The sequence below is a fragment of the Marmota monax genome, unplaced genomic scaffold, assembly GCF_021218885.2.
Source record: "Marmota monax isolate L192 unplaced genomic scaffold, Marmota_monax_Labrador192_F-V1.1 WCK01_AAM20220418_F8-fsc00185, whole genome shotgun sequence".
Taxonomy (NCBI): Eukaryota; Metazoa; Chordata; class Mammalia; order Rodentia; family Sciuridae; genus Marmota; species Marmota monax.
In genome coordinates, this window is record NW_026693278.1 from 3,248,558 (window position 1) to 3,274,853 (window position 26,296).

At 50.4% G+C, this 26,296-nt stretch overlaps 1 protein-coding gene across 3 annotated transcripts; it reads left to right on the forward strand.

Annotated features, from left to right (window-relative positions):
* Positions 1 to 22,508, forward strand: Cabp1 (calcium binding protein 1). 3 transcript variants are annotated; one of them, XM_046456491.2, is made up of 7 exons: positions 7,633 to 8,062; positions 12,877 to 13,056; positions 17,082 to 17,112; positions 17,397 to 17,540; positions 18,504 to 18,613; positions 19,007 to 19,154; positions 22,306 to 22,508. In XM_046456491.2, the coding sequence occupies exons 1-7, from the start codon at positions 7,655 to 7,657 to the stop codon at positions 22,329 to 22,331; spliced, it is 1,047 nt and encodes a 348-aa protein (XP_046312447.1). In that variant the 5' UTR covers positions 7,633 to 7,654; the 3' UTR covers positions 22,332 to 22,508. The 3 variants fall into 3 exon arrangements, with proteins under 3 accessions (XP_046312446.1, XP_046312447.1, XP_058439157.1); XM_046456490.2 differs by lacking the exons at positions 7,633 to 8,062; positions 12,877 to 13,056 and adding an exon at positions 1 to 663; XM_058583174.1 differs by lacking the exon at positions 7,633 to 8,062 and having other exon boundaries at positions 12,186 to 13,056.
* The last annotated feature ends 3,788 nt before the right edge of the window (positions 22,509 to 26,296 follow it).

Here is a 26,296-nt window from a genome sequence, read left to right on the forward strand (position 1 = left end):
AGGCTGCGCTGTCACATGGGCGGTGGCGACGGGGCCGCATTTAAGCGGCCGGGGGACGGCGCCCGCCTCCAGCGCGTCCTCGGGCTTGGCTCCCGCCGGGCGCCCCGCTCTCTGCCCTCCGGGGGCCCCGCGCAGCGCCGCACCGCGCCGCCCCCGCCGGGCCATGCGAGCGCGGGCCCCGCCGCGATGAGCTCGCACATCGCCAAAAGCGAGTCCAAGACGTCGCTGCTGAAGGCGGCGGCAGCGAGCGGGGGCAGCCGGGCTCCCCGCCACGGCCCTGCCCGGGAGCCGGGGCTGCCTGGCCGCCGGCTGCCCGGAGCCTGTCCGAGCACGCCGCCGCCGTCCGGGGACCCCAGTTCGCGGAGGCCCCTGTGCCGGCCGGTGCCGCGAGAGGAGGGCGCGCGGGGGAGCCGGCGCGGGCTCCCCCAGGCGCACTGCAGGCCCCGGGAGGCGCTGCCGGCTGCGGCGTCCCGACGTTCGCCGCCGTCGCCGCTGCCGCCAGCCCGCGGACGGGATGGGGAGGAACGGGGGCTGTCCCCGGCGCTCGGCCTCCGGGGCTCACTGCGAGCCCCGGGTCGCGGGGACTCCGCTCCAGCCGCAGCGACTGAGGCGGACCCGTTCCTCCACCGGCTGCACCCCATGCTCAGCTCCGCCTTCGGCCAGGTAAGGGCCGCGCCTCCCGCTCGCACTCCAGGGAAAGGTGCTCGGGACCCTGCTGCTGCGGCGCGTCCACGACCCTACTCCCGCTGCCCGTGGTCCCCAGGTCACGCCTCGGCTCCCGCTGTCATCCCGCGGCCCGGCGCCCTTGCGGGCCGGCACTCTTCCACCCCCGTGCCTGATTCAGCACCCTGTGCGCTGTCCACGCTCCGGGTCTCTTGTGGGCGAGGCACCGCCACTTAGCCTTCCTCACACCTGCCCGAACCGCTAGTCCTGGAAGGGAGAGACCTCCACAACCCTCCTGGAGATCTGTGGGGTCACAGAGGAGCGCTCCGAGCAGATGGCGCCAAACCCACTGCTCCGGCCTCTGGCCAGTATCGCCAGGGAGCAACCCAAGAGAGCAAGGGATTTGGAGCAAGGGGAGGGAGGCTTGGGTCACACAGGCTTGTTTGGAGATGAGGGACTCTAGCCATTGCCTATAGCGTCTTCAAAGGCCTGGAAAAAGTTAGGAAAATCAAAAATATGAGGAAAGAGAAGAGGTGTCTGGGTAGACATGGGGGCGGGGGTCTAGAGCTATGGCTCAAACTGGAACTTTGAGGTGTTTTAAGGAGGTTGTCACTCCAGGATGCCACTAGGACGGCAGTTGGGCAGTTGTGGATTTGTAGGATGTGGAATAACACTCAGAGAACTCTAGCATGAGTTGGGGTGCATCTTAAGGTCAGAAAAGCCACTAAGAGGTCACCAGTGGCTCTTTGGTTTCCTCAAGGGCCCTAGGGAGCTGGACATCTGCCCTTTAAAAAGCTTTGTGGTCACAATTCAGGCCTACAGTTTGTGATTGTGTGGCTGGGGAGACAGGAACCTCTGAACTCCTGAACAAAGCCAGAATTTCCTCTAGTTCTGAGTCTGTAATCAAGTCGAACTCACTGGCAGGGCATTGAGACAGTTCTGCGGCAGCCAAGAGGTGTAATGCAGAGGTCTGATCAAAGCGTTTGCTTAGTTTGTTGGGGACACTGGGGTGTGTGCTAGGATCTAGAGCAAAGAAGCCGCCTCAAGCTCCTGGCTTGTCATGCTGGATCAACATTCTAAGGAGGCCGTGTGTGTGTTTTGCTTCAGATCTGCACATTTCTTTTCAAAATACTACTCCGCAGTGGCTGATGCCGGTCTGAGGTCTGACATGAAGGCAGCTGCACATGGATTCAGGTTGCGCGGGCCTGCTCTGGTGGTGTGATGGGGCAGCAGCGTGTGGCTTTGTTCCTGCAGGGAGCCCTCATTAGTCAAGTGAGCTGGGAACAGTTCTCTGGAGTACAGATCTGGATGCAGAGCCATGAAGAGTTAGAGCAGTGACAGACTGAAGGAGAAGTTCACTGCAGTGGCTTTTGTTTTAGGAGGTGTGGGGTATTAAGTCAGGAGTGGTCTGTGGATTGGGACTGGCTTGCAACACAAAAGCTGTGTGTTGTTCAATAAAAATTCATTCATTTATCAAATATCTTTTGAGCCCCTACTTTGCCCAGGCGTTTACGGAACACTAGGGAGACAACAGTGAACGAGAGAGCCAGGATTCTGGCTATTTGGGGGCTTATGATCTAGCAGTTTGGAAGGCCTGGAATCATACACTTCCTGGTTATTCAGTTTGCTGGTGATCTGACTCAGCTCCTGGAAAAAGAACCCTTGCTTCCCAGCTTTGCAGAATTTTGCCCGCATGAGCCCATTCTGAGCTCAGAGCACTGCATCTACATGCTTTAGTTCCTCCTTCTAATTCCCCAGTCATTAAATGAAGAACATTCTCCAGCCCCATGTTCTGAAATGTCACCAGGGTCATCTGAGTCAGGAGGAGCAGGAAGGTCCCATCAAATATTTAGTACCTTCCTTTGGAAGCTCCTGCCTCTTAGAGATGTGGGCTTTTTCTTTTAAAGCCCAGCACATTCAGTTTGGGCTTCCTGCTGGCACCTCAAAGGCATCTGTTTGAATAACAACAGTAACAGGCTGGGACTTTGGTGTCAGAGCCTCCAGCCTCCTGTGACAGAGAGGAATTAGTCTTTCTTTCCCAGCTCTGTCTGTGTTGAGATTTCTGTCCTTTGAGACAGGGTGGGGGCCCAGAGAAGGTAAATGGGGGGAAGGTTCTGAATACAAACTTTCAGATAGGATCTACTTAGGGCAAAATATATTTGGAGAAGTTTATTTTTCATGTCTCTCAAGTTCTAATTTTTTTTGTTGGTTTGTTTTTTCATTCTGTAACTTGTAATCTTACTAAGGCTCTTTGCTTGCCTGAAAAATAGAGAATACTCATAGTGCCTCAAGGAGATGTTTGGAAGGTTAAATGAGATATGAGCTTTGTATGGAGCATGGTCCAGTGCATAAACTCTCTGTGTTAGTTATTATTATTATTGTTAATTAACTACCAAGGGCATTTTCTTTCTGAGAGCCAGGTTCAACGTGACAATGGAGGTAGACTCCTACATTTGGGGAAATAGGAATTAAGATTCTTCCAAAGACCTCATGGAGCATTCTTACTGTCTGCAGGGAGACAGTGTAGATTTGGGGCTAAGGTGTCAAAGTGTGGTTTGGAAGATAGTAGAGCTGAAGGCTCCAGTCCCAGCTCTGTGACCTTAGCATGTCATTTTATCTCTCCAAGGTTTCTTCATCCAGAAATGAGATTGACAAAAACTCCCTTGTGAGTTATTGTGAAGCTTACACAGGATTAAGGGCAGCCTCTATTAATGTTATTGCTCTTTTTTCTTTTAAAATATTTATTTTTTTAGTTGTAGTTAGACACAATATGTTTATTGTGCTGAGGATCAAACCCAGGTCCTCATACGCACTAGGTGAGCACTCTACCGCTGAGCCACAATCCCAGCCCTGTTATTGCTCTTTTTAATAGACTAATTGAATAAGGGTCTATGTAAGGTGTTTTGAAAGCTGCCTCTGAGCTGGGTGAGGAAAGCCTATTAAGAGAGGAGCAGAGTGTCCTTCCCAGATTTCCTCTCTGTTGCCTGCTAAGGACATGCCACCTAGCTGCCTAAAGAGAAGATGTGGGTGTCAGAAATTAGCTCAGAATAAGCATGACCTAGGGCTTTGGGTCTTGGAAGATTATTTCATGTACAGACCTTCTGTTCTTACTCTTAAGCCCTTGTAGAGGAAGCAGATGTGAATCAAGCCCATAGCTGATTTGGGAAGGCTGACTGAGTTTCCATACTGCTTTACACATAACTAGATCACAGTAATTTTATGAGTGAATCAATGAATGAATGAATGGTGTCATAAGCCTCTGGACTTCAGAGGTTTCTTAGTTCCTCTGGTTTAGATGGGGAGAGAGGTCATGTGATTTGTGTTCTAATGGATTCAACCACAACAGGCCTGTAGTCCTAGAATGAGGGCTGTGAGTATTCCTCATTCCTGCCCAGATTGAGTGTCCTCTGATGCCTTTCCTCTGGTGCCTGAGGATGGGGAAAGAGAAGGTCAGTTTGTGGTTAGCATCCATCACTGATGCTAGGAGTGGCCTCCATCAGTTGGGTGAGAGTCCTCCACGGTATCTGCATTTGCTTCTGGATTTTGCTGCGAGAAACAAGAGTACTTGAGGCCTCAGTCTAGATCCCACCAAACCATTGTCAAAGTGTGTTGTCATTATCTTCACAGCAACCTGAGAAGGTTGGTATTGTCATCCCCCTCTTTAGAGATGAGGAAAGGGCTCAAGAGAGGGGAGTGACTTGTCCAAAGTGACACAGTAAATAAATGGCAGGACTGCCTGTCTCCAAACACACCTGCCTGTGCTGTACCATGCTGGCAGGGTGGAAAGTCACTTATCTGTGTTCCCTGGTTGTCGGAAGAATCCACAGAGCACCTCTCAGGTTACCACCCAGCTTTCCCCAGGCATTTTACCACTGGGCTGGCGTCCAAGTTCAAATGCTAGTGATAGAACTGATCAGGATGGGAGGCCAGCCTCCCCCCTAATCAGGAATAATCAGCAACGGGTTTATCCTTCTCATCCCTCTGATCCTATTATTCCATTCCAGAACTCGAAGCGTGGCTTCTGGAAGGCCCAGGGACTGCAGCTTTGTGAATGAAGATAGTGGGGGACACACAATGTGCTTCACTCCCCAGAGGAAGCCCTCACCCCTCAGCCCTTTTTGATTTCCTTTAGAAGATCAAACCATTTATCTGCCCACTGCCCAACTCAGGTTTAAGGAAGCTCCTGTATCCCTTGCTGCCCCCAAACCTCAAACTAGTGTCACTCTCGCCCCGACCCACACAGCAGGGTGAGCTTCCTTCAAGAGCCTGACTTTTCCATAAGGGCCTGATTTTGCTGTCTTCTATCTGCTGTTTCCAAGGACGGAGGCCTGTCCCAAGGTCGACAAGTGGGTGTTGTGCCCTGAGCTGGCCTGCAGGGGGCAGGAGTCACCAGTGGATGTTGGATGAATGGCCCTTTAAAACCAAAGCCAGGCAGGGAGGGGAAGGAGGCACTTTCTAGGTGCCTGGCACTGTGCCAAGCCTTTTGCACATATTACCTCATTAACCCCTCATAAGAGCCTTAAGGGAGGTGTTATTAGAATCCCCATTTTAAAAATAAAAGAAATGGAAGTTCAGAGAGACCAACATTTCCTCAAGGTCACATGGTTACTAAGTAGCAGGACAAGGTTTGAACCCAGGTCAGTATTATTCTGCATTCCAAGCTCTGAAGCTTTACCCCAGTGGTTCTCCACAAAGGATGCAGGTTTGAATTCCCTGAAGAACAGACTAAAACAACTCCAATGTCCCGAGCCCACCTAAACCTACGTAAACCAGAATTTCTGGGGAAGTTCCCTGGCAATTCTAGCCTGGAGCCAGGACTGAGAATCCTGCCTTGTCCTGTGCTGCCTTTATATGCTTTCTCTGGTTTAGTTGGTATGAATTGGGATTGTACCTGGAGCCTAACCCAAGCTCCACTGGTGAGCCTTGTCTCCAAGTTTGCAGATGGTCCTTTTTCTATAATTTTGTCTATAAGTTTTTCCTGATTCCCCTAGACTAAGTTGGATTCCCTGTCTGTCTTACATTCACAGAGTTTTGGGGGTTTTTTTGTTTTGTTTTGTTTTTTGGTACCAGGGATTGAACCCAGAGGTGCTTAACCACTGAGTCCCATCCCCAGCCCTTTTCATTTTTTAATTTTGAGACTGGGTCTTGCTAAGTTGCTTAGGGTCTCCCTAAGTTGCTGAGGATGGCTTCGAACCTGTGATCCTCCTGCTTCAGTCTCCTGAGCTACTGGGATTATAGGCATGCGCCATTGGGCCCAGTTCACAGAGTTCTTGTCTTTCTCCCTTCAGAGCATTTATCTGAAATGTAAGTAAATAACTGCTCAGAGCTCCTTACTACCTCTTGCCCATCAGCTAGAATAGAATATAAGCTCCCAGAGGTATCATGTGCCTGGCACAGAAACACCAAGCACATGATACTTCTTCCTTCTGTTTGAATAATTACTTATTGAGCCCCTACTATGTGCCACACTTCTTAATGTGTGTGCTTTATCAGCAAGGCAGGGGAAGCCCCATTTTCAAGTGGAGGAATCTGAAGCTCAGGAATGGAAGGACTCTGGGAATGCCAGGACTCAATGCCATCTGCCCCATCCTGCCCCATCCTGCCCCTTCATTGGAGTCTATTGAGCCTGACCCCTCTGACCAGGCCCACGGAGTGCTTCCTTCATGCTGTTTCCACAGGAAGCAGCTTTGAAGATGGCATTTATGTTGGCTGCTCACTCTTCCTGCCCCTGCTGCCTGGCATCTTCACCCTCTTTCCTGCCCTTTAGGCATCCACACCGGACCCCACCTCAGCCTCCTCCCTTAGACCTTATGGGGCGGTCCCTCCTCCTCCATCGTCTCCTCCAGAGGTTTGGCCTAAACAAGTCTGCTGAATATCCGCTCTGATTAAGCCATTCCCTGACCAGCAGCACAGCACCGTGACCATCGGAGGCCAGCAACGGGCCTCCTTCCCAGGCCTCTAGGAGTGAGTCAGTGTCACACTCTGGGCGGTGGCCCCAGCCATCTTCCCTAACAGGATTTCCGACTGGTCACCCAAGCTGGACCTGAAACTCTTTTGAGCTCTGTGCGAGAGACCCGCTTGCATCCCCCCGGGACCTGGGAGGAGTCCTGCCTCCCGATCTATCTCTGGTGCCCCCTGCTGGAGAAAGTCAGATGCGGGGAAGCAGGGATGCTTCCTCTCTTCCTTCTGGCTCAGGCTGAAGGTCTCAAATGGGACATCTGAGACTTGAGATGAATTCACATCAAGCCAGAACCTGTAGGAGCGAAGAAGAACCTATAAAGTTCCAGCTGCGGGACCTCGGAGACCATTTGTAAAGGGCGGCTTCTGTGCTCTGCTCCCCAAGGAAAACCATGAAAGATCTTCACTCAGGATCAGGCAGAGGATGAGGAGAAAGTCTGGGGACCTTGCCAGTGCCCTCTGTGCCAGTGCTGCCTTCATTGTGCTCCCCGCTGGGGGCCACCTCTTGGCTTCCCTTTGGATGGGAGAGCTTGCACACAGCAACGGGGGCAGGAGGAGCTGATCTCAGCTGTCGGCTCAGCTGTGCTGCCAGCCCTGGAGCCTCATCCCATTTCACTGATGAGGCAAGTGTGAAAAATGGAGCGTAATGGAGACGTCACAAGATCTCCCAGGGCCCCCAACTGGAGCCGCCTGCTCTCCATCCATCTGGATCTGCCAGGGGCGATGAGGATGCGTCCAGCTCACTGCTCTTTGGAAAAGGCATACATCTCCCTGGGGGCTTGTGTATGTGTGCATATGTGTGGCATATGTGTGGTGAGTGTCTGTGCGTGCAGGGCTGTGAGCTCTAAGGCATCCTGGCATTGGGGGTCCAAACTAGCCAGCTTCTCCTTCTGGATCTGCTGGCCTAATTCCCAGCTGCAGCTGCCACCCTGGGTCCCCTCCCTGAAGCAATCTCCCTGCAGCAGAGAAAAGGAGGGGGGTGAGGGAAGGGGAGAGAAGCAGAGAAAGAGGACTCAGCTCTAATCTGATGTAGATGATCCGGCAGGCTGCCCAGCTCGGCTGCCCTCTGCCATCATCTCTCCGGGCGATTTTCTCTGTGCCCTGCACTCTCCCCTTCTGCCTTCATCTCCTTAAGAAAGTGGCCAGAAAGTTAAACACAGACACACAAACACACACACACACAATCCACCAAAAAAAAAAAAATCAAGAGAGCAGGAGCAGGCAGACGGGTAAGAGAGCACGCGCGCCAGAAAGAGGGCTCAGCTTGGTCTTGGAGGAAGAGCGACACAGGCAGAGGGAGGCTGGGGTTGGCAGTGACCCAGACCGAGGTCTCCTAGCCCCCAAGGAGCCTCCTTCATGGACCCGAGGATCCCAAGAGGGGCTGCCTCAGCTTAGGATGGGCAACTGTGTCAAGTCGCCACTGAGACATCTCTCCAGGAAGGTATGTTTCCGGAGCTCCCAAGCGCTGGGGTTGGGGATGGGGCGTCTTGCCACCTGCCCCAGAGGTTGGGCATGGAGCGGGTGGGCATCTGAGCTTGCTGTTTTTTCCCAGAGATTCCGTCTAGGGTTGCTTCCCTGTTCTTACCTCCAGATACCCTCCGATCACAGATGCTTATGTCTCAGACCCCAAGCTGAAGTTGGGTCCTAGAGCTGCATGCTGGGGGGTTGGTGGAGAGTGGGGGAGTCTGTGTTTGGGAATTTGCACAGGAGTTAGCTTTAAATCATGTAGCTTTAAATCACGTAAAATGAAAAGTGTGGATTCTTAGGATATCAGTGCACAGACACCTTTGAATCAGGCAGGATCGGAAGATCCTTCGCAGCAGCATGCTCGGGGGCTCATTCATAACCTTCTGGGGTCTGTGTGCCTCTCTGGTGGTCTCTAAGTCTTCAGAAGTGTGAGTTTTGAAGTAGAACCCATTGCTGCTGAAAAGCACCAAGCAGACTATCTCCTTCCTTCTACCTTCAATAATTCCCAAGTCCCATCACAGAATCTCAAGAATGACCAGACTAGCTTCTGGCCCAGGATAGGTTCCCTTAAGAAACAGGATGCCCAAGAGATATGTTGAACAGGTGTGTCCATCAATCACTTTCTGGATTGGATCTAATGCTTATACACTAGGATAATATTCTTTTGCAAGAATTCTGTTGGGGAAGGAAATAATCACTCTTAAGGCATCTTTCATGCAGGTCCTGGGTATCTACCGGGTTTTGCTTCAGGTGGGCTCTCTCTGTATTTCTAGCCCTCTGTAGTCAGGCCAAACTCAGACATTATTTAAAGGAAAAAGGAGACATAGGGATATCTTCCTCCAATTCTTCCATTTTCCAAAGGAACTCGATGGCCACTCAGAAGGGTTTAGAGACACACCTAGGGTCTCAGGTCAGCTAATGGCACCTTTATACCAGCCCCCTCCTCCATCCTCCGTCAGTGTGATGGCTTCTCCATTTAGGACATTTTGGGCTTTTCTGCCTGTCAACTTCTTCATTCAGCTAAGCTGCTCACATCAAATTCCATTTAATCTTTGCCGTTCCTTGGATCCTTCTGAGGATGGATGGTTGCGTCTGCGTGTTTCCGACCCCCCCCCACCATAATCTGTCATCTTCTTAGAGGAATCTGCCATACCAGAGGTGGCCTCGGTGCTGAATCAGAGAAGCAGAAACTGATATGAATTCGTCTAGAGGACCACAGGCGAACACCCTCGCAGTGGGTTCTATCCAGAGTTTGAGGGGGTGAAGTTAGGAACAAGAACTGTCTTTCTGTCCCCCTCGCCCATCTGCCCTTACACAGTAGAGTGCTTAAGAGTCACACAATTCTCCCACATCTTGTGACCTTAGCAAATTAACCTCTCTGTACCTCAGTTCCCGTAGCCATCAATTTATCCCTCTCTTGGGGTCCCTCTCTTTCTTGCAGTGCTGGGGATCAAACCCCAGGGCCTTATGCATGCTAAGCAACTGACCACTGAGCTATAACCTCAGTTCTAATGTCTATCTCTTAAGGCAATTGTGAAAACTAAATAGTGTCAGGCACAGTGTCTGACATATAGTAATCAATATTAGTATTATTGTCATTGTAATCATATTTTTCCCACTCTGTATTTTAGAGAAGAGGGATGGAGGAGAAAAAGGAAAAATGAAGAGTTTGATGTTATTATTGGTGCTGGGACAGAACCCCGGGCCTCTGCATACTAAGCTCATGCTCTGCTCTTGACTCACACCTCCAGGCCAGGAGGTTCTGAGCCAATGGAATAAGTCAAAAGATCATTAAAATGGGCTTCATTCAATGTCATGTTCCTCAGAAAGTTAGTAATGATTGCTTTTTCTTATTTACAACATATCTAACATCTGCTATCTCGCTTGCTCTTTTCCACAAAGTAGTTTTCTTGGCTAGTTTGCAGAGAAAGCTGCTGGACACAGAGATAAGAGCTTTCTTAAGGTCTCAAAGGTCTCAATCAGGGCTGGGATTTAGACCCTGGATGTGTGAAGTCAGGGTTGGGTTTTATTTTTATTTTATATTTTTCCCTCTGGGAGAGGCTGCCTGTCTAAATTTCTCCTGCTGTCAGAAATGTTCTACCTAGATTCCTGGATCTGACCTTAGAAGTCATCTAGTCCAAATTCCCACTCAGTGTAGCCATACCTTCTCACCAAGCATGCATTGTTTAAATTCTGGAACTCCTGCAGGGAGAGGGAATTCTGACCTGCACGCTTGTGTTGTTAGAAAGCTGTAAAGGTTATGAGGCTCGGTGGCCCCTCCTGCTGCCAGGTCACACCCAGGACATGTCCATTTAGTGCCAGGGAGACCTTGTCAGCTTGTGGCTTGGCTTGAGTGGTAGCTGGAGAGCTGGTAAAGAGGAGAGGTGGCACGCCTAGAGCTCTGAGCTGGGCAGGACCAGGCTGTCAGGTGCCATCACTGGCTGGAGAAGGGCTGCAGCCTCCAGGGCAACTTGGTGCCAGACAGCATTATCATTAAGAGATGCAATGGAAATTCCCCAGACACCACTGCTTCATTCTTTGTGGGAGCGAATTCCTCTCCATCCTTCTCATTTCTTTCCTGATTGGCAGATGTTCCCCCACTTCCTCTGGAGCCAGAAGTAAATGCCTTCTGGCACACAGAATCTCTTAAGTTATATCACCACCATCACCATCATCCTGATTGTCATTACTATGGCAACTCCATTTATTTGCTCTTACCATGTTCTAGGCACTATGCAAAGCACTTTCTATGCAATCGCTCATTATTTCTCACAAGAATCCTGTGAAGAGACATGATTATCCCTGGGAAAGAAACTGGAGTACTGAGAGGGAAAGCGACCTGCCCAAGGTCACACAGCAAACAAGCATCAGAGCCCAAACTTGTTCCCAAGACCATGTCCAAAGCCAGCATACCAAACTGCCTCTCAGAGTTCTGTGCCACCTGCTGCCTCCTCCGTCCTCAGTTGTGCTCATTCTGAGTCAAGTACACGAGATTCAGCTAGAAACAAAAAATCTGATTTTCTGCAAACATCTTGTGAGGTGGTTTCTTGGTGTTATGTCACTGTCCACTCCCAGGCTTCCTTTGGTTCCCACTCCCAGTTGGGAAGGTCTGTGTTGGTCTCTGCCAGCACCAGTCTGGCTCCTGCATGCAGCAGAGATTCTGACTCTTGCCTCTGAGGGGCATCAAGCCAGGATGGGCCCTTAGTCTGTCTGACATCCCCGATTTCTGAGATTTCCTAAAACTGACCCTTCTTGGACTCACCAAACTTGAGCCTTGGACTGGGTTCCTTCACCTTGATTCTGAGTGTCTCCTTTCCCTTTAAGGGATCAGAATACTGCTCCTTCTCTCTATAAGCCTGGAATTGGCTTAGGACATTGGAAGGGTGCCTCTGTAGCCCCACAGTGGGGGACTTTGGGGAGAAGCATGAGAGGACAAGGGACGGGTGGTTCTGCTTCTCAGCCTGGTGGTACAGGCTGCCCCTGGGTCTTGGGATCTTCTCCTAGGCCATGGAGGCAGCTGCTCAGAAGTGCAATGGGATGAGAGGATAGGGGCACAGCCCTGGGCTTCTCACACAAGGACAGCCTTCAGGGGTTCAGCCACTCTGCCTCTTCTTGGGAAGTTTCTGCTCCAAATCCCCACACTGAGAGGAGACCGCCCAGCACCAGGCTGAGGGCAGAGTGCTGTGACCTGAATTCTGGAGAGGGGCTGGCAGGCTGGGGAGACCGGGGTGGAACCGAATGTTGTGTCTAGATGCTGCTGTTGTCCTAAGGGAAGGTCTGTGGGCAGTGCTGGCTTTTTATAGCTGCATGGGAACCTGCAGGGGGGAGAATGGCTTGGCCAGGGCCTGGGAGCACAGCTATATTTGGTCAGCAGACAAGGCCCCTGCCTTAGCCTCTAGAGGTCCAGCAGGCTGGGCCGGGCAGGAAGCCAGGGAAGGCGGGAGGGAGGGAGAGGAGAGCGGCGGGGAGTCTGTCTAATCTTGAGGTTGTAAACCGAGTGGAATCCAAGCACAGAGGTGTCTTGTTTGTTGTTTGGCCCACCTGGTGCTTTAAATCAAGAGAGTGGCTGGAGTTAGGTGGGACTGCCCATTTAAAGGGGGCGCGTAGCATCCATTTTGCACCCCGCCCATCCCCACCTCTTGATCCCTGCCTGCTTCATTAAAGGCAGTGATGGCACCTACATTTGCAGCCTCTAGTCCAGCAGACTAAAGGAAACTGTTGTCCATGTTGTCGACTCTGATGGCACCCCCCAGCCTTTCAGCGGGGATCTGGCTGGGATAGGATCAGAGCCCATCAGTAAGCTGGGAGACATGACATAGCTTGAGTATTGAGCTTGGCCATTGGAAGCATTTGGAGAAAGGACATTGTTCCATTACGCTCAAAGAGAACACTTCCCATTGATCAGGACAGAAACTGTCCTCTGATTGCTTCTCAGCCTGAGCTTCTGTGTGCATATGAGCATGAGCATGTGATTCTGTGTATAGATGTGTGTGTGCATGTGTGTGCACGTGTGCGTGTGCATGGGCCACACAGCAAGCATCACACCCAGCTGTCCCTGGACAACTGTGTCAGTCAAGGATTGGCGTCTCCATCTATTGAACCATTGGCGTCTCCATCTATTTGAGACATGACCCTGAGGCCCTCTGAACCCTACCACTTGACTCTGGAGGATCTTCTCGGAAGGAGATGTCCCTCTAGGACCAGGAGTGAAGCTGGGGCCGGAAGAGCTACGTGGGCAAGGAAGTGATACCCTGCCTCTCTTTTGTATTTACTTGGTTCTGGCTGAAGATGCGCCAGGAGGAGAAGACCAGCTACATGGTGGTGCAGACAAGCGAGGAGGGGCTGGCAGCCAGTGATGAGCTCCCCGGACCGCTCCTGATGCTGGCCCAAAACTGCGCCGTCATGCACAACCTGCTGGGCCCTGCTTGTATTTTTCTGCGCAAGGGTTTCGCCGAGAACAGGCAGCCTGTACGTAAGTTGGCCCAGTGGAGCTTGATGAACTTGGCTTCCCAGGGCATAAGGAGGTGCTGGGAGGAAGAGGGATTCTGTACCCAGCTAGCTGCCCCTGTCCTCCAGTGGATAGTCCCCCAGCTTGTCAGTCTGACTTCCAGTTTCCCACTTGTGGCTACAAAGTGACTTGTCCATTTCTACCAGCAAGAAGTAATGGTAAGCTGGGCATGGAGGCGCACTCCTGGAATCCCAGCGGCTTGGGAGGCTGAGGTAGGAAGATCATGAGTTCAAAGCCAGCCTCAGCAACTTAATGAGGCCCTAAGCGACTCAGCAAGATTATAAAATACAAAAAGGGGCTGGGATGTGGCTCATAGTTAAGTGCCTCTGGGTTCAATCCATGGTACCAAAAAAATGGGAAAAAAAAAGTAATGATAGCAGATACAGTTCTTTGGAGCACTTCGGATGTACCAGGACCTGTGTTAAGTGTGTTAATGGATTCCCTCCTTTAAGCCTCAGCAACTCCGAGAGGTAGGTGCTTTTATCACCCCCATTTCACAGATGAGAAGACTGAGTCAGAGAGGTAACATGCTGAGGTAACAGCTCATAGGTGGTAGTATGACAATCAGGTAGTGTGACCTAAGAGCCTCCTGTGCTTTTAACAGTTCTGTATATACAGCTTCATCCAGTAGAATTTTCTATGGTGATGGGAATAGTCTAAAATGTATTGCTGCTAGTAGCATGTGGCTCTTGACCACTTGAAATGTGGCTGGTGCAATGAAGGAACTGAATTATCTATCTTATTTCATTGTAAGTAAAATTGAAATAGCTGCATGCAACTAGTGCTACTCTACTTGACAGCATCCTATGAATAGTCACAGGAGTAAGAAAAAGAAGATGTTTCAGATACAAGCATTTGTAAGTTGCATTTATTGAATACTACATGCTGAATACTGTCCTTGTCTTGTTTCATACAATGTTCATAAAGGCCCTGGGAGGTAAGGACTGATATTAACCTATAACACAGATGGGGAGACTGTGGCTCAGAGAGTGGAATTGACCTGCTCAAGGTCCCACAGTTAGGAAGTAGCAGATCTGGGCTCTGTACTCAGGTCAGTCTGACTTTAGGGTCCAAGCTTTTCTCCCCTAACTATATAAACTGGACAGAAATGAGCAGATACGTGCTTTCTTCTACCTGGCCCCCTGCGTTGGTGCACGTAGTTCCCCCCCATATGGGTGGGCATCCGCAGCTCCACTCCAGAACACAGCACACATGCCTTCACTGCTCGGCATGAGGAACAGTGTGTGAGCCATGGACCAGTCACCAGGGCTCTGCTGCAGGCACACTTTGAAGGGGTACTGGGTTTGCTGCTCCTTGAGTTCTAGGCATACAAGAGGTATAGAAGGGGCTGCAGTAGGGGCCAGCAGCAACCATCTACCCCGAGTCCTGCAGAGTGGGGCCCTGGAGAAGTGGCTAGTTGTTTGAAACATGATGGATGGGAAGGATTCCTTTTATAGCTCAATAACTGGTCCCAGTGAGTACACTTTTGCAGGTGTATATGCACACTTAAGTCGGCCCTCTGTTTCTATGGGTTCCATCTCAGTGGAAGAGTTGATTCAGCTAAATGCAGATCAAAGATATTTTTGAAAAATTGTATATGGGGCTGGGGTTGTAGCTCAGTGGTAGAGTACTTGCCTTGCATGTGGAAGGTACTGGGTTCAATCCTCAGCACTACGTAAAAATAAAATAAAGGTATTATGTCCATCTGCAACTAAAAACATATTTAAAAAAAATTGTATCTGTCTGGGTGTGGTGATGCACACCTATAATCCCAGAAGCTTGGGAGGCTGAGGCAGGAGGATTGCAAGTTCAAAGCCAGCCTCAGCAACTTAGTGAGGCCCTAAATAACTCAGCAAGACCCTGTCTCTAAATAAAATATAAAAATAGGGCTGGGGACGTGGCTCAGTGGTTAAGTGCCCTTGGGTTCAATCCCTGGTACTCCCCCCCAGTTGCATCTGTACTGAATATGGACAGTGTAACTATTTACATAGCACTTACATTGGATTAGGTATTACAAGTCATCTAGAGATGATTTAAAAGATGTGGGAAGGGGGCTGGGGATGTGGCTCAAGTGGTAGCACGCTTGCCTAGCATGTGTGAGGCACTGGGTTCAATTCTCGGCACCACATAAAAAAAAATAACATGAAGATATTGTGCCCACCTAAAACTAAATAATAAATATCAAGAAAAAGGAAGATGTGCATGGGCTATGTGCAAATACTACATCTTTTTTAGTATTTATTTTTTAGTTATAGATGGACACAGTACCTCCATTTGTTTTTATGTGGTGCTGAGGATCGAACCCAGGGCCTTGCACATGCTAGTCAAGCACAATACCCCTGAGCCACAACCCCAGCCCCCAAATACTACATCTTTTTAAAAAAATATTTATTTTTTGGTTATAGGTGGACACATTATCTTTTTTATATATTTTTAATTTTTTTTAGTTGTAGTTGGACACAATACCTTTATTTTTTATTTATTTTTATGTGGTGCTGAGGATTGAACCCAGTGCCTAACGCATGCTAGGCAAGCGCTCTACCTCTGAGTCACAACCCCAGCCCCAATGCTATGTCTTTTTATATAAGGGACTTGAGCATCCTTGGATTGAGGTATCTACGGGGGTTCCTGGAATCAATGCCCCACTGAGACCAAAGGATATCTGTACTCACTTTCATTTGTACAAATGAAAAAAACAATTTGTAAACCCAAAAATATCTGTGGGTCTGTCTAGGGACAAAGTCGACATACCCTCGCACCTTGCACGCTGACAAGCCTTGTAGGTGAGTCCACAGGACCGTCACCCAGAGACCGACATCCCTTCAGGCGACTCCTCCTGCCTGGAGACTCTGGCTGCCCCCAGGCTGCCGGTTCCCAGCTCCTCTACACTCTCATCACCAGCACCCCCTTCACCAGGAGCCTCAGGCTTCCTACTGCCTGTCCCTCACCCTGGAGCCAGTATGGAGTGGGTGGCAGCCACAGTATCCACCCACCCTGGCTCTGCTGGCTGGGATGGCCTATGTGCGCAGCCGAGATGCCCCCTGCTCACTGTGGCCTGCCTGTGTGCCTGGGTTCGTGACACGGTGCCCACCCTGTCATGAGCCTCCTCAGGTCAGCCTGCCTCATGTTCTCCCTGCCCAAAGGCAGAGAGCTAGAGTGCTGGGGGGGCGGGTGGGAGTCTCCTAACCAGGCCCACCTGGGCACCCATATCCATTGTGTGCCAGTCTGTCTCCCTCCTGGGCAGACCTCACCATCCAGCGCCTGCCCCGTGCCTCCTCTGGGGCCTGCTCTTTGGAGACTTCTCTGCCATCTGTTCTGACGCCTGGACCCGGGTTTCCTTGACTCCCCAAGGAGACCTGGGCCCTGCTGGAGACTGGAGATGTGTGCTTTGGACCCTGGCAGCCGTCAGAGGCACTGGTGGCCAGCAGGATCCTATACTGTGTCCTGTAACAGGGCAAGTGTAAGGATGGGGGCAAATTGGGGGCAGCAGGGCATAGTCCCAATTCTGCCTCCCCTTCCCCTGGCTCCTCCTCTGCCCTCTGGGGCTCCCTGTATGGTCCCTGCTTCCTCTTGCCTTGCAGCCCTGCTTCTGATTGCCTTGTGGGATTCTGCCCCCTTCCCTGGTGTCACTGGGTGTTGCTCTCCTCTCTCCGGTGACCTCCCCTGGCCCTGCTTTATTTACAGGTATTTGCCTCTGTGCCAGCTCTGTTCCTGACCTACTCTTGTATCTGGAATAAGGACCTCAGCGGTTCTGTGCCCAGGCTCAGGGTTCGGTGGATCCTTGGGCTTCTCTGAGAGGCCCAGGGGCTTCTGTGTCTGTGGCTCATTGTGGGGGCTCCAAGGACGTGGTCCAGACAAACCTCTGTGCCATTCCTATCACCTTCCACCCAGAGCCAGCTGCCCCTTGGAGGGCCCCCTCTGGATGGGCATCTTATAACTCCCAGGTCCCCTGCTGCCGCTAACAGGACTTGCTCTTTTGTTTCAGGACAGATCACTGCGACCAGAGGAGATCGAAGGTAAAACTTGGACCTCGGGGGGAAAGGGCTGCTCAGCCTCCAGGAGGGTATGGGAGGGAGATGGTGGGAAGAGAGTCAGGGCCTCCTGGCCTCCTGGGAACAGGGCCTGCTACAGAGCAGGGCATCTGCTGGGGACCCAGCCATTGGAGGAAGGAGCCTGAGAGAAGCCCAGAGTCCAGGGGGACCCCAGGGCCCATCTATCTGGTGGGCCCTGTTCCTAGAGGCTGACTTTGTTCCCCAAGGCTCTGTGGGTCCTACCCCCCTGCCTTTGTTCCTTTCCCCAGAGCTACGAGAGGCCTTCCGAGAATTTGACAAGGACAAGGACGGCTACATCAACTGTCGGGACCTGGGCAACTGTATGCGCACCATGGGCTACATGCCCACCGAGATGGAGCTCATTGAGCTATCCCAGCAGATCAACATGAACCGTGAGTCCCTCCGCACGGCACCTCCATCCCTTCTCATCAGACAGGCCTGGGTTCAAAGGCTACATCCGCTTTTTTTCCAGCTGTGTGACCTGGTACAAAGCACCTACCCTCTCTGAGCCTCAGTTTCCTCATCTATAAAATAAGAGTGTAACAGGGGAGTGGAGCTGAAGAAGTAAATTAGGGAATATATGCAAAACAGTCTAATACCTGGCTTACAGCAAGAAATGATCAGAGGAATGCTATGGTTGTTTTTCTCTGTCTTAGTCAGGGTTCTTCTGAGATAGTGATCTGAGTGCAAGGGGTGTATTTGGTAGGTGAAGGAAAGGATTGGTAGGCAGTGAGGAAGTGAGGTAGTGTAGGGAAGGAACCCACCCAGGGCTGACTCTCGTGCCAGCTACCACGGAGGGGCTGGGCTCAGCCTGTTGGGGATAATAAAGAATGGCTACCTAAGAGTGTCCCCCCGCATCCCTCCCTACCTCTCCAGCTGGGTATTTATCCCCTACTCCTGTGGGTCTTTGTTGAGAGCTGTTGTGAGCAGGCAGTGGGTACCAGTCCTCTGGTCCTTCTACATATCCACTTGGAAGTTGAGTCTGCATTGGCACAACAAGGGCAAGGCTTGGGCACACATAACTTTTGTTTCTCTCCGTCTTTCTATGAGTGTCCCACTCTTTCCATTTTTGAAATGCTTTGCCTGACTCTGAGCCAATACCTCATTCTCTCTTCCATATCTACCTCTATCTGCTTCCTGATTGGCTCCCTTATTCGACCTCTGGCCACTCCCCCGAGCCATTCCTTGACAAACCACCTGTCTGTGGTCACCTCTCTGTCCTTGTTTGGCCTTTGCTTGTCACCTGGAGCCAGACACAGGCAGAACCAACGAGGGGTTGGCAGTGCTCTCCTTCCAAGTTGGAGATGGGGAATGTGTGGCTTGAGGGTGACCTGGCCCCTTTCCTCTTGCTCCAGTGGGTGGCCATGTGGATTTTGATGACTTCGTGGAGCTAATGGGGCCTAAACTCCTGGCAGAGACGGCCGACATGATTGGAGTAAAGGAACTGAGAGATGCCTTTCGAGAGGTGAGTGACAGGCCATGACAGGCCGTTAGAGCCGGGATCCCAGGATGGCTGCTTGAAAAGAAGATTGGGAGCCAGGCGCAGTGGCACACGCCTGTAATCCTAGCAACTCAGGAGGCTGAGGCAGGAGGACCCTGTCTCAAAATTAAAAAAATGAAAAGGGCTGAGAGTGTAGCTCAGAGGTACAGTGCCCTGGGCTCAATCCCTAGGACCTCGGAACAAAACACAAAACAAAACAAAGAAAGAAAAAAGAGAGAAGAAGGCTGGGACCCGGGTTTCAGACCAGTGTGGAACTTGGACAGAAGAGTGACTCCAGGGAAGGGGGGACACTGGGTCTGAAGAAGGAGCATGGCCTTGGGACCTGCTGCTCCGTCTCCCTCCTTCTGCCCTCTCTAGTTTGACACCAACGGTGACGGGGAGATAAGCACCAGTGAGTTGCGAGAGGCCATGAGGAAGCTCCTGGGTCATCAGGTGGGACACCGAGACATAGAGGAAATTATCCGAGATGTGGACCTCAATGGGGATGGACGAGTGGACTTTGAAGGTAGGTGGCACTTGAACACAGGAGAGAAGCCAGCCAGCCGTGGCCGGCCACAGAGTCCTCCAACTGTGTATCCACCATACAAGCAGCCATCCAGCCCAACTTTCTATCATCCTGTCCTTCCATTCTCTCATCCCACTGTCCAGTTGCCCCTCTAGACCACTCCCATCCTTACTGCATCCATCTATCCATCATTCATCCATCTACCTGTCCCTTCACCTCTTCATCTCTCCATATTTATCTCTATCATTTCCTACATTCATCTCTTCATCTGTCTAGATGCCTAGGTATCCATAAGTCACCTCTAAATAATCATCCATACAGCCATTTACCCACACATTTACCTCTCCATTCATGCATCTATTAATTCTTCTATACCTTTACCTTCACCTTGCATTCATTAAGTATCTAAATGCTCATTCATTTCTCCCACTTCTGTTCTTCTGCTCCTACATTCATATATCTCTATGCATCTGCCTGGACTTCTATTCATACTGCATTGATCTCTCCATCTGTCTGTTCAGTCATTTACCCACCTATCTCCATCTATTCATCCATCCACCCATCTCTGAGTCCCTGTGTCTGGGTGCCTTCATCCATCTCTATCCATCTGCCCATCTCATGCATCCATCCATGGTGGTTCCTTTCTTTCTTTCTTTTTGGTGCTGGGTATTGAACTCAGGGGCACTCGACCACTGAGCCCCATCCCCAGCCCTATTTTGTATTTTATTTAGAAACAGGGTCTCACTGAGTTGCTTAGCACCTCACTTTTGCCAAGGCTGGCTTTGAACTCATGATCTTCCTGCCTCAGCCTCCTCAGCCGCTAGGATTACAGGCGTGCACCATTGTGCCCGCATGGTGGTTACTTTCTGAACACCACATTCCTCAATCTGACCTCAGTCCTGTGATATCTGACCGTAGTTCACTTTCTACCATGCCTTCACTCATCTCCTCCAAAATACTCATGGTCCATGAACCTACGAGGCCCTCTTGTTCTTTTTGCTAGGATGCCTTTTTTTCTGTTCTCCACTCGGGCTAAATTTTATTCTCCCTTCAAGGCCCAGAAGTGAGGCCACTTCCTCCAGTACTTCTTTCCTGTCCTTCAGACTGAACTTTCTCTTTTCTGGGCTTTTATAGCACTTCAGGTTCACCCCCATTCCTCACACTGTCCCCCAACTGCTGCTTATAGTCATCACCCTACTTGACTCTGAAACTTGAAAGAAAAGGAACCCTGTTTTCTTGATCTCTGCATTTCCTACATAACTCAGCACTTGACACATACCTAATGTTCAGGGAACAGTTTTTAAAGGAATCAATAGTAATAATAGTTATCACTTATGTACACTTATCTTGTGCCAGTCATACTAAGTAGCTTTATATATTTATCTCATTTAATTCTTGAAACGACTCTATACATCTCACTATTATTTCCTCACACGAGGAAACTGAGGCTCAGAGAAGTAAATAACTTGCTCAAGAATTGGCTAACTATTAGGAGGCAGAGCTGGGGCACAAACCCAGGCCTGGAATCCCAACTACTATGTACTCCCACACAAGATACCTTTCCAAGCACAAAGCCATGTGGGAGAGAAAAGTAACATGACCCTGTACTCAGGACCTTGCATGCTGAGCAGAAAGACAGGATAAGCATGTGTCAGTGTATGTGTCCAGGACACAAAGTCTTGGGAGGTCTTCTCTGGGGAGTAATTGGCTTTCAAGGGAGGTGAGAGTGTGCACAGATGGATTGAAGGTTTGCTTGCATCAGCTCTGAAAATCTCAGGTTGCCCTGTGTCTACGTAGCACCCATTGCAGATGATGGCCCATCTTCAAGAGCCTGGCATTGCCCATTCGTTCTTTCAAGATGTGTTGTTCACCTGCCGTGGACTGAGACCTGGTCACTGCCTTTGGAAGCAGAAAAACAGAAAAGCAGTGTAGTGCGTGCTATGTTGAAGGAAGCAGAGCAGGCACAGAGGGGACCCCTATGCCAAGCCAGGGGGAGGGATTAGGGAAGGAGGTTATAAATGAATGGAGACCTGAAAGATGGGTAGAAGCCACCCGATGAAAAAGAAAGATATTGATCGTAATGAATTGACACTTCTGTCCACATGGAAACCTGCACACCAGTGTTTGTAGCAGGTTTGTTCATAACTGCCAAATCTTGGAAGCAACCAAGGTGTCCCTCAATAGGTGAATGGATAAATAAACTGTGGTAATCCAGAAGATGGAATATTTTTTCATCACTAAAAAGGAATGAGCTATCAAGCCACAGAAAAACATAGATGGACCTTAAATGCATATTACTATGTGAAAGAAGCCAATCTGAAAAGGCTACATATGTACTGTATGATTCCGGGCTATATGATCTACTGGAAAAGGCCAAACTGTCTCCATAGACAGTAAAAAGATCACCGGTTGGGCAGTGAAACTACTCCAGATGCCATAATAATAGATACTTGTCATTGTATGTGTATCCAAACCCAAAGAATGTGCCACACCAAGAACAAATCGGGGATGTCAGCTATGGATGTTGGGTGATAAGGAGGTATCAAAGTGGGTTCATCTATTGAAATGTCCTATTCCCATGGGACATGTTGATGGTAGAGGAAGCTATGCATGAGTGGAACAGAGGTTGGAAGGGGAATTTCTGTACTTTCCAATCAATTTTGCTATAAACCTAAAACTAGTCTGAAAAATTACGTATAGGAAAGAAAAGAAAGGCTTGGGGACAGGTTGTAGAAAACTGAGAGGTGGGGGACAGGAGAAAGGGAGGGGCAGGGGGAGAGAGCATACAGTAGTAAGCGAGAGCCATCTGCGTTCTGATGGGCAGGTGGGGTTGGAGCTTGGAGACTGGAGGAGAAGGGGAGCAATGGGACGGGAGATGTCAGCAGCCAGGCCAGCTCAGCGAGGGCCCTGGGGCTGCGGCAGGACACTGGACATCACCTCTGTGGAACCATAGAGGTTTAATCAGGGGTCACGTGTGCAGACTAGAGGCTCACCCTGGTTGCTGTGCAGGACGTCGTTTGGAGGGGGCAGAGTGGATGTGGGGGATCAGCGCAGAGTCAGGGCAGTGTGATGGGAAGAGGGGCGTGGAGGCAGCCTCCTGGGCCGCGCCCTGACTGTCGCTGTCTCCCTGTCTGTTCCTGCCCCTTTGCAGAGTTTGTCCGGATGATGTCCCGCTGAGGCCGCAAGGGCCCCTCCAGGACTGCCAAGCTCCCACAGGCGGGGAGGGGAGAAGAGGAGCCAGAGCTCGCCTCGCCCCGCCCCCGCCGTAGCCGCCGAGAGCCCAGGATGTACTGGCGGATGGGGCCTGCCTGCACCCCGGGGAGGTGCCCACCCCGGACCCCCACCCCTCCGCACTGTGAAAGACTCACAACTCCTGCAACTGGAAAAGGGGGCGCCCGCCGACGACGAGGAGGCCACAGTGCCAAGCCGGCAGAGGTCATGCCAGGCGCCAAGTGCCATGTACCCAGCCGCTGCTGGCTGGGTGGGCCCGGGAGCCCGCCAGCAGACCCCACACAGCATGTCTGCCCCGGGGCAAAGCCTGTCGCCGCCCTCCTTCGCTCTATGCCCATCCCAGCTCGCCTAGCCCTGTGATCTCAGAACCAATAAAAATATTTCCAAGAGACAGATGGCCCGGGTGGTCTTTAGTTCTTGGTCCTCGTTAGATGGTGCACAAATTTCCTGCGGGCCACTTGCATGGAACTGGCTGAACTTTCCTGCGTTCAACGTGCATTTATTCAGTAACTCGTATATACCCGGTGACTTCTGTCCCCATCCCATAGGTTAAAACCTAGTACCTCTCCCTAATAGGGGAAACTGAGGAATGTGGTCATTTAGCTGGGTATGCGGCTGCCCGGTGTACCATTTCCTGACTTCCTGGAGCTTTCGTGCTGGTCAGGGAAGTAGACATGACATAAACATACCCAGACACGATATGAATGGAGATGTGGCTGGAAGGAAGCATACAGGCCCTTCAGCAGGGTGTACAGGGGTCCTGGCCTACTCTAAGGAGGTCAGGGAGGGCTTTCCTGAGGAAGCGACAACAAGGGCTTTGCCCTGAAGGAAATCCTAGCCTGTGTGAGGAGACAGATGTTGAAACAGCTGCCATCCTCTCCACTGAGATAGGAAGCAGGAAGTCTAGTGGTTAGGCCCCGAGTTTGCTTGTGATGTGACTTTGGGCCACTTAGGTCTCCTCTTGGGACCTCAGTTTCCTAATATGTAATGTGGGGATAATAAAGGATGGGGTCAGTACCGGGTGAGCACTCCAGAGGACCTGCATTGTGAATTTCTGGGAGCTGCCACTCTCAGACTGTGGTGGACTTGTGCAATGTGGTGATAGGGAATAGATCCATTCTAATAATTTGTAATGAATTTCTACAAATGAAAGGTTAAAGTAATCGGAATAAATTTGTGGGTTTGGCAGGCTTGGCACATACTTGAGATAGAGCCTGGCAGCAGGTGTACTCTGAGCCATTGATTTTGTACTTTAATATGCATAAGAATCACCTGGAGGATTTGTTAAGCCATAGATCTGCCTATACCATGCCCCCATGCCCCTCCCAACGCCCCACCCTGCAGTGGTTCTGATTTTGTTTGGGATGGGCTCCATGAATGTGCATCTCTAACAAATTCCCAGAGACTGCAGATGCTGCCGCAGATGCTGCCAGTCCATGGATCACAGTCTGAAAAACTGCTGTACATTGAAGACACGTGGGAGGCGGGTGGGGGCAGGCTGCAGGCTGCAGGCTGCAGCTGGCTGGGTGGAGATGGAGCATCCCCTGTCTGCTGTGCTGCAGCAGAGGGAGGACACCTGTTCTCAGATCTGGCGGCGAATGTGGGAAGGACTGTGGGCCCCAGCCAGAGGCCTGGGTAATCCCCATGTCCCTGAGCCGGGAGCTCCAAATTCACTCTAATAATCCAATTCTGAGACTAAGCCCTTGGCTCCGGTCCCTGCAAGGCAGGCCTGCTGCCCTGCATGTCCCATACCAGCTTAGCTCTGCCAGGCTCCAGGTCTGCACTGTTTCAGAAAGGCAAAGACCTTGGAGGGCGATGTGCAGAAAGATGGCTTCTGTAGACATCTCTGTCAGCCATCAGGGCCACTGTTCAGAGGAACCTTAGTGCTTAGCATAAGGAAGTCCCAGGGCCTAGGCTTCTGCCCCTGATGCAGAAACTAGAACTCCTCTTTCTCCTGCCTTGTATTTTAGGGCTACTAGTAAGATCGTCTGAAGAAAGGGTTCTGTGACTTTTCAAGAAGTGAGATGCCTTTTCCTAGATGGAAATTCCTTCTGCTTCCCCCACACCACTGCTTTAATACTTGGTGGATCATCTTAGAAGAGCCCTCACGGTCTAAGCCCCGATTTGCCTCCTTGGGATTTGTAAAGTCTAATTTATGCACTCATTCCTGCATGTGTTCAACCGATATTTTTTACTTATTTCTTTATATATTCATTCATTCACTTATTCATTTTGCAGTGATGGGCATAGAACCCAGGGGCCTGGTGCCTGCTAGGCAAGGGCTCTATCCCTGAGCTACATCTCCAACCCCCTACTGATACTTATTGAATTCCTACCATGTGCTAGACCCTGTGCCAGGGTCTCTGTTCTCAAGACAGTAGTGGGGGAAATAAACTAGTGTAATCTAGTGACTAACTGGGCTAGTCTCAGAGCTGCAGGAGTACATAAAAGGCACCTGTTCCAATCCTGTGTGTGTCATGGGATGGTGTTGAACGGACGGATTTGCTAGGACCTGATGGGTTAGTAGTGCTGAGTCAGAAGAGGTAGTCAGGAAGAGTGTTTCTGGTTGCGGGGACAGCTGCGCCAAGGCCCAGAGGAAAGGGGGAGCCTGGTCCCTTCAGAAAACTAAGTGAAATTCCATCTGTCAGTTGTACTGGGTGGCTGGAAGGAGGAGGAGAGAGGGATGACTCTCAACAAGAAGGCAGCACCCAATCCCGCTGTAGACTTTGGAGTGTGGAAAGCCTCAGGCGGGACCTCTGAGGAGCTGCCATGTTATCTCTGCAGGCCACAGTAGTAGAATCCCTGGTGCCTGTGAAGAGCTTGCCTTTGGGGACAGATTTATCCAGCGGGTTAAAAAAAAAAAAACATAGTGACTGCAGATAGCCTGAAAGCATCCATAGCAATATGCTTTAGAGCGTGGATCTGACTATAAAACAGAAAAGCAGACATTATATACTCCAATGGAAGAACACACCATCACCTGGGGCCTTGCCAAAAGGATCACATTGGAGTCTGATCACTCCATGAGATGCAGCAGGCAATTTTCAGGAAATGTTAGGGCAGAGGAACATGTTGCCATCAGTAAAATCCAGAAAACTCCACAGGTCAGTTGGCCCTGGTTCTTCAACAGATCAATTACAAAAACCAAAAAGGAATGGAGGGGGAATTTGTGGAATAAAAGAGACTTAAGGGGCTGGGGATGTAGCTCAGGGGTAAAGCACTTGCCTAGCATGTGTGAGGCACTGGGTTTGATCCGCAGCATGACATAAAAATAAAAAAAATCAAGGTATTGTGTCCATCCACAACTAAAAAAAATTTTTTTAAAAAGAATAGCAGTTGCTTTTAGAAGGAAGGGCACAGACAGGGGCTTCTTGGGTATCTGGCAAAGTTCTACTTCTTGACCAGTAGGCTGATCACAGGGTGTATATCTTGTAATAACTTCTAATAATTCATTAAGTTCACTAAGTTGTCTGCTTCCTTCATATTTTTTTCTATGTCTTGTTTTACAATAAAAAGACTAAAAAAAAAAAAAAAAAAAGCAAGAGTGGACTCAGAAGCCAGCTGCCTGTTCAGATCACAGCTCCGCCGTCTATGAGCTGTGTCATCTGGGTGAGTAATCAGCCCCTTTGGGTCTCAGTTTCCTCACTTGTAAAATAGGGATGTTATTACAGAGTTATTCTGAAAATGAAACAAGTTAGTACAGTTGGCTCTCCGTGGATGTGGAACATGCAGATCCAACCATGGATCAAAAATTGGGAAAAAATATGTATGAACTTTTTCTTGTCATTCTTCCCTAAACAACACAATATAAACACTATTGACATAGCATTTACATTAGGTATTACAAGTGATCTAGAGATGATTTAGTGTGTAGGTTATATGCAGATACAATGCCATTTTACATAAAGGAC

What these genes read in the sequence shown, in the direction of transcription:
- Cabp1 (XM_046456490.2), top strand. Translation starts at nt 16, where the DNA reads ATGGGCGGTGGCGACGGGGCCGCATTTAAGCGGCCGGGGGACGGCGCC. An exon ending in GCGACCAGAGGAGATCGAAG is followed by an intron (nt 17,113 to 17,396) that starts GTAAAACTTGGA and finishes TCCTTTCCCCAG; the next exon opens with AGCTACGAGAGGCCTTCCGA. An exon ending in CCAGCAGATCAACATGAACC is followed by an intron (nt 17,541 to 18,503) that starts GTGAGTCCCTCC and finishes CTCTTGCTCCAG; the next exon opens with TGGGTGGCCATGTGGATTTT.